The following is a 15,417-nucleotide window of genomic DNA, read 5'->3' on the forward strand; positions in this document are numbered from 1 at the left end:
TCGGTTCGGAAATTCGGAATTTCAGTAAGTGCTGTGTATTAGACTAGTATTATGTACTGTATATTAGGTGTAACCCATAGCAGAGTGATATAACCTAATATACTGTACAATACTAGTGTAATCCATGGCCATCCGAATCTACCGAATAAATCCGAATAAATCCGAACTAATTCGGATTTATTCGGTAGATTCGTCACTATTTTAATTCGGAAATTTGAATCGATCCGAATCCCGAATTTTACAAATTCGGACGAATTTCCGAATCGATCCGAAACAAATCGCACATATCTACTATGGAAAGCTTCATGTCATTGACTTGCAATCTAGGTCTTTATTATCATTTACACACAGCAATAGGCCTTAATTAACAATTGGTTGACAAATACCAGAATTATGTTGACTGTTGTGAAAAACATTAACTATAAACTGCATTTGGATTAATGTCCAGGGCTTGTTTGGATATTTTAGCAGCATTTGACCATCACAATGTTCATGATCAGATATGCAGAAATCTGGTTTCCTGTTCCTTTAATGTCAAATTTCATTTTTAAAACTTGTATTTAAACAATCATATAAAGCTAGATTGGTTATTTACCAACAGATTATCTTCTAAGCAACACTGCAAATAATATATCAGAACAGCAGTGTTCATTTTTCATCACTAATTTGAATTATCCTTAAAACTGGAACTACTTCCAGAAATGGTTCTATCCATAGAAATGAAAAAAATTTAAATTAGCAATTGATTTTGATAGAATTTATAACATTAAATAAAGCATTTTAAACTATGATATTACACTGAACCAGTTGTGCTTAATTTATACTTTAATAACCTGCTTAGCAACATTATCGCCTAGATTTAGAGTTCTGCGTTAGCCGTCAAAACCAGCGTTAGGGGGCCCTAACGCTGGTTTTTACCGCCCACTGGTATTTAGAGTCAGTCAGGAAAGGGTCTAACGCTCACTTTCCAGCCGCGACTTTTCCATACCGCAGATCCCCCTATGCCATTTGCGTATCCTATCTTTTCAATGGGATCTTTCTAACGCCGGTATTTAGAGTCTTGGCTGAAGTGAGCGTTAGAAATCTAACGACAAAACTCCAGCTGCAGAAAAAAGCCAGGAGTTAAGAGCTTTCTGGGCTAACGCCGGTTCATAAAGCTCTTAACTCCTGTGCTCTAAAGTACACTAACACCCATAAACTACCTATGTACCCCTAAACCGAGGTCCCCCCACATCGCCGCCACTCTATTAAAATTTTTTAACCCCTAATCTGCCGACCGCACACCGCCGCAACCTACATTATCCCTATCTACCCCTACTCTGCTGCCCCTAACACCGCCGACCCCTATATTATATTTATTAACCCCTAATCTGCCGCCCACAACATCGCCTCCACCTACCTACAATTATTAACCCCTAATCTGCCGACCGGACCTCACCGCTACTCTAATAAATGTATTAACCCCTAAAGCTAAGTCTAACCCTAACCCTAACACCCCCCTAAATTAAATATAATTTAAATCTAACGAAATAAATTAATTCTTATTAAATAAATTATTCCTATTTAAAGCTAAATACTTACCTGTAAAATAAATCCTAATATAGCTACAATATAAATTATAATTATATTGTAGCTATTTTAGGATTAATATTAATTTTACAGGCAACTTTGTATTTATTTTAACCAGGTACAATAGCTATTAAATAGATAATAACTATTTAATAGTTACCTAGTTAAAATAATTACAAAATTACCTGTAAAATAAATCCTAACCTAAGTTACAATTAAACCTAACACTACAGTATCAATAAATTAATTAAATAAACTATCTACAGTTATCTACAATTAAACCTAACACTACACTATCAATAAATTAATTAAATACAATACCTACAAATAAATATAATTAAATAAACTAACTAAAGTACAAAAAATAAAAAAGAACTAAGTTACAAAAAATATATTTACAAACATTAGAAAAATATTACAACAATTTTAAGCTAATTACACCTACTCTAAGCCCCCTAATAAAATAACAAAGCCCCCCAAAATAAAAAAATGCCCTACCATATTCTAAAATAAAAATAGAAAAGCTCTTTTACCTTACCAGCCCTTAAAAGGGCCTTTTGTGGGGCATGCCCCAAAGAATTCAGCTCTTTTGCCTGGAAAAAAAACATACAATACCCCCCCCAACATTACAACCCACCACCCACATACCCCTAATCTAACCCAAACCCCCCTTAAAAAAACCTAACACTAAGCCCCTGAAGATCTTCCTACCTTATCTTCGACAAGCCGGGTATCACCGATCAGTCTAGGCTCCGATGTCTTGATCCAAGCCCAAGCGGGAGCTGAAGACGTCCATCCTCCGGCTGAAGTCTTGATCCAAGCGACAGCTGAAGAAGTCCATCATCGGGCAGAAGTCTTCATCCTATCTGGGCAGAAGAGGAGATCCGGACCGGTAGACATCTTCATCCAAGCGGCATCTTCTATCTTCTTCCATCAGACGACGAGCGGCTCCATCTTCAAGACCTCCGGCGCGGATCCATCCTCTTCTTCCGACGTCCTAACACAGAATGAAGGTTCCTTTAAGGGACGTCATCCAAGATGGCGTCCCTCGAATTCCGATTGGCTGATAGGATTCTATGAGCCAATCGGAATTAAGGTAGAAAAAATCTGATTGGCTGATTGAATCAGCCAATCAGATTCAAGTTCAATCCGATTGGCTGATTGGATCAGCCAATCAGATTGAGCTCGCATTCTATTGGCTGTTCCGATCAGCCAATAGAATGCGAGCTCAATCTGATTGGCTGATCCAATCAGATTTTTTCTACCTTAATTCCGATTGGCTGATAGAATCCTATCAGCCAATCGGAATTCGAGGGACGCCATCTTGGATGATGTCCCTTAAAGGAACCTTCATTCTGTGTTAGGACGTCGGAAGAAGAGGATGGATCCGCGCCGGAGGTCTTGAAGATGGAGCCGCTCGTCGTCTGATGGAAGAAGATAGAAGATGCCGCTTGGATGAAGATGTCTACCGGTCCGGATCTCCTCTTCTGCCCGGATAGGATGAAGACTTCTGCCCGATGATGGACTTCTTCAGCCGCCGCTTGGATCAAGACTTCAGCCGGAGGATGGACGTCTTCAGCCTCCGCTTGGGCTTGGATCAAGACATCGGAGCCTGGAGCGATCGGTGATACCCGGCGTGGTGAAGATAAGGTAGGAAGATCTTCAGGGGCTTAGTGTTAGGTTTATTTAAGGGGGGTTTGGGTTAGATTAGGGGTATGTGGGTGGTGGGTTGTAATGTTGGGGGGGTATTGTATGTTTTTTTTCCAGGCAAAAGAGCTGAATTCTTTGGGGCATGCCCCGCAAAAGGCCCTTTTAAGGGCTGGTAAGGTAAAAGAGCTTTTCTATTTTTATTTTAGAATAGGGTAGGGCATTTTTTTTATTTTGGGGGCTTTGTTATTTTATTAGGGGGCTTAGAGTAGGTGTAATTAGCTTAAAATTGTTGTAATATTTTTCTAATGTTTGTAAATATTTTTTTATTTTTTGTAACTTAGTTCTTTTTTATTTTTTGTACTTTAGTTAGTTTATTTAATTGTATTTATTTGTAGGTATTGTATTTAATTAATTTATTGATAGTGTAGTGTTAGGTTTAATTGTAACTTAGGTTAGGATTTATTTTACAGGCAATTTTGTAATTATTTTAACTAGGTAACTATTAAATAGTTATTAACTATTTAATAGCTATTGTACCTGGTTAAAATAAATACAAAGTTGCCTGTAAAATAAATATAAACCCTAAAATAGCTACAATATAATTATAATTTATATTGTAGCTATATTAGGATTTATTTTACAGGTAAGTATTTAGCTTTAAATAGGAATAATTTATTTAATAAGAGTTAATTTATTTCGTTAGATTTAAATTATATTTAATTTAGGGGGGTGTTAGGGTTAGGTTTAGACTTAGCTTTAGGGGTTAATACAGTTATTAGAGTAGCGGCGAGGTCCGGTCGGCAGATTAGGGGTTAATAATTGTAGTTAGGTGTTGGCGATGTTAGGGAGGGCAGATTAGGGGTTAATACTATTTATTATAGGGATTTTGAGGCGGGAGTCAGGCGGATTAGGGGTTAATAACTTTATTATAGTAGCGGTAAGGTCCGGTTGGCAGATTAGGGGTTAATAATTGTAGGTAGGTGGAGGCGACGTTGGGGGCGGCAGATTAGGGGTTAATTAATATTATATAGGGGTCGGCAGTGTTAGGGGCAGCAGATTAGGGGTTCATAGGGATAAAGTAGGTTGCGGCGGTGTACGGAGCGGCAGAGGGGTTAAAAAAAATATGCAGGTGTCAGCGATAGCGGGGGCGGCAGATTAGGGGTTAATAAGTGTAAGGTTAGGGGTGTTTAGACTCGGGGTACATGTTAGGGTGTTAGGTGCAGACTTAGAAACTGTTTCCCCATAGGAAACAATGGGGCTGCGTTAGGAGCTGAACGCTGCTTTTTTGCAGGTGTTAGGTTTTTTTTCAGCTCAAACTGCCCCATTGTTTCCTATGGGGGAATCGTGCACGAGCACGTTTTTGAAGCTGACCGCGTCCGTAAGCACCGCTGGTATTTAGAGTTGCAGTGGCGGTAAATATGCCTCTATACTCCCTTTTTGGAGCCTAACGCAGCCCTTCTTTGAACTCTAAATACCAGCGGTATTTAAAAGGTGCGGGGGAAAAAAAAAACACGCGTAGCTAACACACCCCTTTGGCCGCAGAACTCTAAATCTAGCCGTATGAATTTTAAATAGTAAAAAGATGTGCACAAGGACAACATATGCCATGTAATGGATAAATCCAAACATCATGTGAAAATTTGTGTGAAGATTTTTTTATTTTTTTTGGATGGATGTGGATACTGTTGTTGAGGGGTTTTAGTGCAAAGTATATAATGGCTTTTTACAGTGAGAAGCAAAAACAGGTTTTATAATTGATTAAAATGTCCTTAAAATTTTTTTTGAAAGTGTGTGCAAACTGCTTCACATAGTACTTGTAACATTTTATAATAGGCCTTCTCATTGGATATACTGGTAGTGGAACTTAAAGTGAAAGTAAAGTCTGAAGCACCTCTATGCCGCAACGCAAACTACATATAAAATCAACTAGAGTTTAATTCATGATTTTTTTTTATATATCGTCTAATAAGCTTATAATGGTACCTTTCAATCTGAATATTTATTTTGCCGTCCCTCTGCCCGAATATTTTTTTTATTTATTTATTTAGAAATGACGAATATCATCTTTACTATTCTTATTGGTCCCCCAGTGGCGTCTGAATATCCTCACTCCACTCCCCAACTTCAACTTCATATGTGTGTCATTGAATTCTCTCCCTGTTTTCGAAGCGCGTTCATGAGACACGCATGCACATTGTCCACAACTTGCAAAAACAGTGAATGATCAGTCTGCTCTTCAGGGATTGACGGAACAGGAACAGCTAACATGATCATTGCTACGATACAAAACAATGAATTGAGTGATTCATTGTTTTAATATGTATCACAGCAGAGATCGTATTTTAACACACGCACAATAGATGTAGCTGCACGGATGTAGCTGCACACTTGAAATATAGCTAAACCAGGAAATGAGCGGGGTGGGGGCGGAGGAACATAAAAGACGGTATGGTCGAAAAATCGTAAGTATATAAAAAATAATGAATTAAAAAATAAACGTAGCGAATCTATTACATTATTTATTTATGTGAAAATTTACTTTCACTTTAAAGGGACATAAAACCCACTTTTTCCTTCATAATTCAGAAGGAGCATGCAATTTTAAATAAATTTCCCATTTATTTATATTATGTATTTTATTTAGTTCTCTTTGTATCCTAAAGCTGCTGATTGGGGGCCGCACATATATGCCTCTTGTCATTGGCTTTCATCTAGCTCCCAGTAGTGCATTGCTGCTCCTTCAACAAAGGATATTAAAAGAATAAAGCAAAATTAGATAACAGAAGTGAATTGGAAAGTTGTTCAAAATTGTATGATCTATCTGAATCATGAAATTAAAAAAAAATTATTTCATGTCCCTTTAAGAGACATGGAAGTTATATAAGTATAGAAGACCCTAGGGTAAAATTCTATGGAAAACCAAACTAGTGCTGTATAGATAGAAGTACAGTTTAATAAAGAAGCCTACTTGTACAAAAAGTTAGAGTACATTTATTTTTGGATCGGACATCTAAGCAATGTGCTCAAGTAGTGTAAAATGAAGCTAGTGCTGTGAGTGTTCCCTGCTGTGAGTCACAACTGTCAGTTGCAGCCTCCATTTAGAAGTGTTTTTTATAACATTGCTGCACACCATGCATGCTCTGGAGTCTACTTCAGTATATCCTCAGTGAAAGGGGCCATGTTTCAAAAAAGGAGAAAGACGGAAATTTGGTTTTGAATGTAAACTGGACCTTTTCTTAATTGTACAATCTATCACTACCATAGTTTGCATATTTATTGTCCTTTGTTGTTAGTGTTTATGCATGTAGAGAATTTCTTGCCATGAAAATGTAAAGTTTTTGAAATGTGAAGTGCAATACTACATATAAGTTAACAAATTAGAGATAATATACATACCTACTATGAGTTTACAGTTCTGAGTATGGACATTCCTGAGGTTTGACTCTTTGTTGACAAAAACATGGGCAAAACAGTCTACTGGATCCTAGGCAAAAATAATAAAATAAAATACCAACAAAATAGCATAAAATATACAGTGAGATAAATGTAATGCAACATTCCTAAACCTTAGGTGTATATCCATGTTTGGGAAAGTTGTAGACTAATAATATGATTATAACAGTACAATTTGGTATTGAAAGTGGTTGGTTAAAATTTGTTTCCAAAGCAGTTTAAAGAGGGCAAAATCTTTTTAGCACACCCTTTACTTTTAATGGATAGTGCAGAAAGAGATATATAGTTGTGGACTTTGCGCTCATATTACTTATTATTATATATTATAAGTAATGGACTCAAGCACAATCCGAAAACATTTAGAGCTTTTTGAGATCTGAAGTAAACAATTATTGCTGGCTAGAGTGCATAACAAAACGTGAAATCCTATGGAAATAACGGATTTAAGGTTTATTGGGTATAAATGTAAGATTTATTGGGTATACAGTACAATACAATTAGACTTAACAATGGTATTGATACAGGATGAAGAGGAATATATAGACTATAGGGACAAAAGTCACAGTGGAGGAGCAAAAGAAAATAATCTCACCTACTTCCTAACAACAGCTCAACAAATTCTTCCCACTCCAGATAATCACAACTACACAATGTTCTCCTCTACACATAACCCTTTCAGTGACTTCCTCTCAGATCACATAACCCTAGCATGTGATCACCCTCATGCTGTTTGTGACTATCTTAACGGCTTACCTGTTCTCCACTGCTACTTACCTAATCATAAATCCCCTATCACAAACCCCACTTAACTCTCCCCCTCTACATGATCTTTTCCCACATTAAATATACCTCCCATTATATCTTCAGTATGTGTTCCCACATTGGTAACTTCCTTGCTAAACCATCATCTTCCCATGGAAAATAAAGACTGCTAGAATAAAAGGGTGACTTGAGCTATATTTTTACTTTTAATTAAACCAGCAAACAATGGGATTTATTCCAATCTTTACCGTTTTTCCCCTGATTTTAAAAAAAATGTGAATGGACTTTTTTTCAGAAAACATAGAAACATAGAACTAGATTACAAGTGCCGCTGTAAATAGTTATTTTGCGTTCCTGAAAACATGGCTAGCGATAGTCTTCTTGTTCTTGTCTGGTTCCACTGGTATTACAAGTTGAGAAAAACCTTATTTTGTGCTAGCGGTAACCCGAAAAGTACAAAAATCTTAAGCGGAGTTTTCACGTGCACGTGCATGTGTTCCCCCATAGAAATCAATAGAGACAAAAAAAGTGGGAAAAAACCTAACACCCTCCTCGCGCAAACGACCTCACATTTCCGCATTCCCCATCCCCTACCATAAGCCCCTAGCCTAATAACCCCTAATCCGCCATCTCCCCACATCACAAACACTAAATAAAACTATTAACCTCTAAACCGCCATCCCCCCATATCCCAAAATACCTAATTAATAACTATTAAACACATAAACCATCTTACCCTCACATAGCAAAGTCATAAACTAACATCTAAACACCCTAACCTAACACCTCCTAACCTAACCCAAATTAAAATACATAAAAATTAAAAAATAAATCCTAACTACCATAAAAAACTTACCTGTAAAAATAAATTAAACCTAATCTTATCTTTAAAAATAAAACCCTAACATTAAAAAAAATTAAAAATTCTAATATTACAAAAATAATAAACCCTAACATTACAAAAAACAACTAACATTACAGAAAATAATAATTCTACATTATAGCTCTTTTGTTAAAATAAAACACTAACCCCTCTAACATTAAAACCCCCCACTTCCCCAACCCCCCAAAATAAATAAAAAACTAACTCTAAAATCCTAAATTACCCATTGCCCCGAAAAGGGCATTTGGATGGGCATTGCCCTTAAAAGGGCATTCAGCTCTTTTGCTGCATGAAAAAATAGAAACCCTAATCTATAAAAAAAACACCCTAAAAATTAAAAAAAAACCTAAACCTAACCCCAAAGTTGGTACTCACCAATGATGATGGGCAGCGCTCCATCTTTATTGCGGCGCTCCATCTTCATCGCAGCGCTCCATCTTGATCATGATGGCAGTCCATCTTCTAAGTTTTTTTTATGTTAGTTAGGATTTATTTTGAATTTTTTGTGTATTTTAATTTGGGTTAGGTAAGGGGGTGTCAGGTTAGGTGGTTTAGATGTTAGTTTATGACTTTGTGATGTGGGGGAAAGGTGGTTTAGGGGTTAATAGTATTATTTAGGTATTTTGCGATATGGGGGGTGGCGGTTTAGGGGTTATTAGTATTATTTCGTGTTTGCGATGTCGGGGCTGGCGGTTTAGGGGTTAATAGTATTATTTAGTGTTTGTGATGTGTGGGGTGGCGGTTTAGGGGTTAATAGTATTATTTAGTGTTTGCAATGTGGGGGGTTGGCGGTTTAGGAGTTAATAGTATTATTTTGTGTTTGCGATGTAGGGGTATGGTGGTTTAGAACTTAATAGTGTAGTTTATGAGTGTAAGTGTACTTTGTAATGTATTTTTGTTGTGTTTTGTGCAACTTTTTAGTTTCGAAAACTAGTTTACCACAGCTCTTAGATCGAGGAAAGGATTGAAGCATAAAAAAGGGGATTGCGCTAGCACAATCGCGATTTCGCTGAACTTCTATTATCAGCGGATTTAAAAACTGTTTGCACCGCACTTGTAATCTAGCCCATAGAACTAGATGGTAGATTAGAAACAAAAGGTCCATCAACTCTACCCTCATTACATGTTACTGTTTTCTTAGGATAGCCTTATGCATGTTCCAAGAATTGTTGATTCTTTTACAGTCGCTGTGTTTACCATCTCAATTGGAAGTTTATTTCATTAATCCACCACCCTTTCTGTAAAAAAATCCTCACATTTTTCCTGAATCTACTACCCTCTAACTTTAGATTGTGACCCTTTGTTATGGTTTTTCTTTTTTTGTGGAAAATGCTTTCAGCTTCAATTTTATTAAGCCCCTTCATATATTTGAAGAGTTCTATCATGTCACCGCTTTCCCTTCTCTCCTCTAAACTATACATATTTAGATCAAAGAGTCTTTCTTTGTACGTTTTATATTAGACCATGTACCATTTTAGTAGCCCTCCTTTGGACAGTTTCTAGTTTATTTATATCCTTCTGGAGATATGGTCTCCAGAACTGTACACAACATTCCAGATTAGGTCTAACTAATGGTCTGTAAAGTGGCATAAGAACCCTGCAATTTCCCTTTCCTCTTTTGCTTCAGTCAGTAATTGACCATTAAGACTATAATTGGCCTTTGGGTTTTTGAATGCTATATGCATAATTTTGTTTTTGGTCATATTAAATTTTGGATCCCATTTATTTTCCAAGTCCTCCAGTTTTTGATCGACTCTTCCTGATCATTTGATCCACTTTTTGTATAATCAGCAAACAAGAACACCTTTCCCTGGAGCCTACTTCCAATATCACTACTGAACATGTTAAACAAAACCGGCCCAAGAACTGACCTTTAGGGAACACCATTAGTAACTCACCCCTCATTTGAATACACTCCATTAATTGATACCCTCTGCCTTTGATCCTTAAAGTGAATGTAAACTTTCATGAATTAGTTTCCGGTTTTTAAAAATACTATCAAAAACAGGGGCACTTTCACTCATGAAAGTTTACATTGCAGCGTATTTTTACAAATACTTACCTTTCTTTTCAGCAAAGCCAGATCGGCGATCCCCCACCCGCAGCTCCTCTGTACTTACGTCACCAATGATGAAACTGGCTTCCTCCAGTCATGGCTTCCCCCCCAGAGCATCCTTCTCGTGAGGCCACGCCGTGATTGGAGAAAGCCGGTTTCGTCATTGCTGTGTAAGTACAGCATGAGAAGTGGGCGGGGGATCGCCGATACGGCTTTGCTGAAGAGAAAGGTAAGTATTTGTAAAGATACGCTGCAATGTAAACTTTCATGAATGAAAGTGCCGCTGTTTTTAATAGTATTTTTAAAAACCGGGCACAAATTTATGAAAGTTTACATTCACTTTAAGCCACCATTCTACCTACTTAGAACTACTGATACTGGATGCAGATCCCTTAAATACCAAATGGGTTAATGTGTTTTGCAGTGGGATAGAGAGGTATTTATGATGTGTTAAACAATTTGAATGCCATTAGTATGGAGGCATGATGGGTGAACAAGGCATTTTTGCTTAATTAATTTTTATTTAACTATTAGTATTTAACCCCTTAATGACAACTGACGTACCAGGTACGTCCTGCAAAAACTGACAGTTAGTGACAATGGACGTACCTGGTACGTCAGTTGTCTAAGAGAGTGCTGGAAGCGATCGCAATCGCTTCCAGCTGCTCTCAGGGTATTGCAGTGATGCCTCGATATTGAGGCATCCTGCAATACCCTTTGAAAAGCATCCGATGCAGAGAGAGCCACTCTGTGGCCCTCTCTGCACCGGTAGCGATGGTGCCGTTTGTTGGTGAGTGGGAGCTTACAGGGGAGGAGGGTGGGCGGCCCATCGCTCCCCGGCATCCGGTTCCTGCAAGTGCTTTGTGCACGCCGGATGCTGGGAGCATGCAGAGGGGGGCCTGTGGGCGCGCGTGTGCATGTGTGTATGCGCGCGCGCAGCAACCACTGACACCAATGATTAGAGAAGAGAGAGGGGGGCAGAAAACGTTTTTTTTTTTTTTTTTAAATAATAGGATCTGCTAGGGTAGGGGGATGGGGTTATTAGGGGGGGGGGCAGCTACACTACAGAAAAAGCTGTGTTTAACAAAAAAAAAAACCTTTCTTTTTTGGGGAAAACTGGGTACTGGCAGACAGCTGCCAGTACCCAAGATGGTGGCAAATAGGTAGGTTGCGAGGGTTAGAGAGCTGTTTGGGGGGATCAGGGAGGTTGGGGGCTAAGGCAGGGGTCCATCACAGATTAATAATTAAAAAAATAAATAAATAAAAAACACCTTTTATTTTAGTACTGGCAGACTTTCTGCCAGTACTTAAGATGGCGGGGACAATTGTGGGGTGGGGGAGGGAAGAGAGCTGTTTGGGAGGGATCAGCGGGTGGGATGTGTCAGGTGGGAGGCTGATCTCTACACTAAAGCTAAAATTAACCCTGCAAGCTCTCTACAAGCTACCTAATTAACCCCTTAACTGCTGGGCATAATACAAGTGTGGTGCGCAGCAGCATTTAGTGGCCTCCTAATTGCCAAAAAGCAACGCCAAAGCCATATATGTCTGCTATTTCTGAACAAAAGAGATCCCAGAGAAGCATTTACAACCATTTGTGACATAATTGCACAAGCTGTTTGTAAATAATTTCAGTGAGAAACCTAAAGTTTGTGAAAAATTTAACTTTTTTTTTATTTGCTCGCATTTGGCGGTGAAATGGTGGCATGAAATGTACCAAAATGGGCCTAGATCAATACTTTGGGTTGTCTACTACACTAAACTAAAGCTAAAATTAACCCTTCAAGGTCTCTACAAGCTCCCTAATTAACCCCTTCACTACTGGGCATAATACACGTGTGGTGCACAGCGGCATTTAGTGGCCTTCTAATTACCAAAAAGCAATGCCAAAAGCCATATAAGTCTGGTATTTCTGAACAAAGAGGATCCCAGAGAAGCATTTACAACCATTTGTGCCATAATTGCACAAACTGTTTGTAAATAATTTCAGTGAGAAACCTAAAGTTTGTGACAAAATTTGTGAAAAAGTGAATGATTTTTTTTATTTGCTCGCATTTGGCAGTGAAATGGTGGCATGAAATATACCAACATGGGCATAAATCAATACTTTGGGTTGTCTTCTAAAAAAAAATATATACATGTCAAGGGATATTCAGAGATTCCTGAAAGATATCAGTGTTCCAATGTAACTAGCGCTAATTTTGAAAAAAAGTGGTTTGGAAATAGTAAAGTGCTACTTGTATTTATGGCCCTATAACTTGCAAAAAAAGCAAAGATCATGTAAACATTGGGTATTTCTAAACTCAGGACAAAATTTAGAAACTATTTAGCATGGGTGTTTTTTGGTGGTCGTAGATGTATAACAAATTTTTGGGGTCAAAGTTAGAAAAAGTGTGTTTTTTTCCATTTTTTCCTCATATTTTATCATTTTTTTATAGTAAATTATAAGATATGATGAAAATAATGGTATCTTTAGAAAGTCCATTTAATGGCAAGAAAAACGGTATATAATATGTGTGGGTACAGTAAATGAGTAAGAGGAAAATTACAGCTAAACACAAACACTGCAGAAATGTAAAAATAGCCATTGTCATTAAGGGTAAGAAAATTGAAAAATGGTCCGGTCATTAAGGGGTTAAAAAAACAATTTTTATGTATATATATATATATTGTTTTAACTCATTAATATAACCTTGTTTTGCATTTTGCTGAGATTTTCATCAACAATTGAGAACACTTGCGGAAACTAATTTCCATACAAAGAAAGTGGCTGCAATTTATCTTCTAAAACAGGATTCTACAAGAAGATGGTGACCTGAGGTTCTAGATATTCTAAACTGCATTTGTTTTAAAATACAATTTTTGAGACTTCTGTTTACTATAAAAACCTGTGCTTAAGCTCTTGTTCACCAATAAACAAATATTTTTCCTTGGCAGCACAGTTCTGCAGGGGTTCAATTTCTACTTTTCATTCACTTCCAATCAGTGCTCTGTGGTAAAGATGATCACAATAGGGAAGCGAGTAACAAGAAGAATGGACACCAAATGGAAAATACTCACAGGGAATCAAATGCCAGTTATCAGAAGATTTATCCAAAGATTTTTTATTTCTTCTTTTAAATTAAGTGTAGAAATTTGTTTGCTTAGACATTTTCAACCTCAGGAAAAAGCATTTTTAAGATGTCAATTATATCAAATTGATTTACTTATTTATTTTGAATTAAAAAATTAATTAATTATTATAATTTTTTTTATAAATGCTACTTTTTCGGGGGGAGGAAAAGCATATAAAGATATTGCAAATTTGTAAGAGCATCAATGTAGTTTCCTGCGAACATGTAAATCCTCTTTCCAGATTCCAATATGAAAACTGGAAAGTCAATAAGTGGGCACTTTTAGAATATAAAATGGACAGTCAGCCTTTCTGCTATGAATTGTTTTTTCTCACTCTTGAAAAAGACAAACATATTGTTGAAACGCGTTGAGCTACAAGATCCTGCAAACTTTCTTTTAATCTTGTGTTTTAAATATTGGAATACATCTTCTGTTAATTAGCATGTGGCTTCTATTTTATATTTGGTACTTATTCTGCCTGTTACTCTCTGCACTACTGTGATCGTCTTATCCACAGAATACTGTTTGTAAGTGAATGAGACGTGGACATTGAACCCCTCGCAGACCTGCACCACCAAGAAGAAATATCTGTGCTGTTTGGTTTGACGGAAAACAGCAGTCTCTAAAAGAGGGGAGTATTGTTTTTTTTACACTTGTAACATTGTGTACCACAGTGTTTTCTGCTTGTTTCTTCACCAATAAACAAGACAGAACGCCAAACTGTTAAATAACGATCACAATGAATAAAATAGATTTCATGCTCAGAGAATTTGATAACATAGAATTACAATGCAGACAAACTTACCACTGCAGACAGACTGAAGTCACACTGTTGCCATAATTTTCCACTGTTCACCGCACAGGAACCTTCACGTACTTGATAATTTAGAAAATAATGCACCCCCTCATCACCTTCAGGCTAGAAAGAAAAAGGGACAAAAAAGACAAATTTACTGATGAATTTCTAATAACTAAAGTTCCAGCGCTGGAATTAAAGTACTATATTTTTTCTCTTATTCCTAAGATGCAGCATCTAATCTTCCATTCATGATATAATGGTCACCATGTCACTACCTAAGTATGCTCATGTCAAGGTGCATATGCTCTGAGGGACTGGCAATGCCTCAACTGATGTCACCTACACTTTGGCAACTTTACAATGCACTCTGCACTTGTACGTCCAGTATTAAAAGAGCTCCACAAGAAACAACAAAAATGATAATGTAACACTTGCATATAACTTGCTATTGCTCTACTGTAGCACTTAAAGGGACATAACATTTATTTATATACAATTATATATTAGACATTTACCACTGCATGGCAAAAGGTGGTTATAAAATAAATGTTTTAAAAGCATTTAAACTTATATTGTTTGTTAGCAAAATTTGTATTGTTTTTTTATCCTCTGGGCATACCCTTTTAAAAGCTTTTCGTCTTCTGCTGTGGCCAGTCAGGGAAAGATATAAATGAGTTAGTACAGTGAATAATTGTGTAGAATATAGCTGGGTTATATTTTTTATATCTGGTGTATTTACTTACAAGTGTCACAAGAAATGATTAAAAAAAAGTTTGCTGAGTTAAATTTCAGGAAAAGGGGGTTAAATAATTGTTGAACGTGTATTTCAAATTTTCTTGATACACAGAATTCCTAATGTGTGTTATATCCATTTAATATCCCATTTGTATGTGTTCCCTGTCATCTTAAGTTGCAAAGTACTTGGTTTTGATAATGGCTATGATAATATAAATTGTTTTTATTCATTACTTAAAGGGCCATAATACCCAAATGTTTAAACACTTGAAAGTGATGCAGCATAGCTGTAAAAAGCTGACTAGAAAATATCTCCTGAACATCTCTATGTAAAAAAGAAAGATATTTTACCTCAAAAGTTCCTCAGTAGCCACCTCCCATTGTAAAGGATTTCTAAGC

General features: G+C 36.9%; 1 protein-coding gene across 3 annotated transcripts in view; it reads right to left on the reverse strand.

Moving 5' to 3' along the window:
- LOC128656338 (T-kininogen 1) overlaps window positions 1-15,417 on the reverse strand; it is a 175,438-nt gene that overhangs the window by 137,308 nt on the left and 22,713 nt on the right. For all 3 annotated transcript variants that reach the window (XM_053710187.1, XM_053710188.1, XM_053710186.1), the window contains exons 2-3: window positions 14,290-14,403; window positions 6,616-6,703 (exon numbers count right to left, since the gene is read on the reverse strand). In XM_053710187.1, the coding sequence (XP_053566162.1) occupies window positions 6,616-6,703; window positions 14,290-14,403 (202 nt within the window). The remainder of the gene's footprint in view (window positions 1-6,615; window positions 6,704-14,289; window positions 14,404-15,417) is intronic.

This window comes from Bombina bombina, chromosome 4 (assembly GCF_027579735.1).
Source record: "Bombina bombina isolate aBomBom1 chromosome 4, aBomBom1.pri, whole genome shotgun sequence".
In the NCBI taxonomy this organism is placed as follows: Eukaryota; Metazoa; Chordata; class Amphibia; order Anura; family Bombinatoridae; genus Bombina; species Bombina bombina.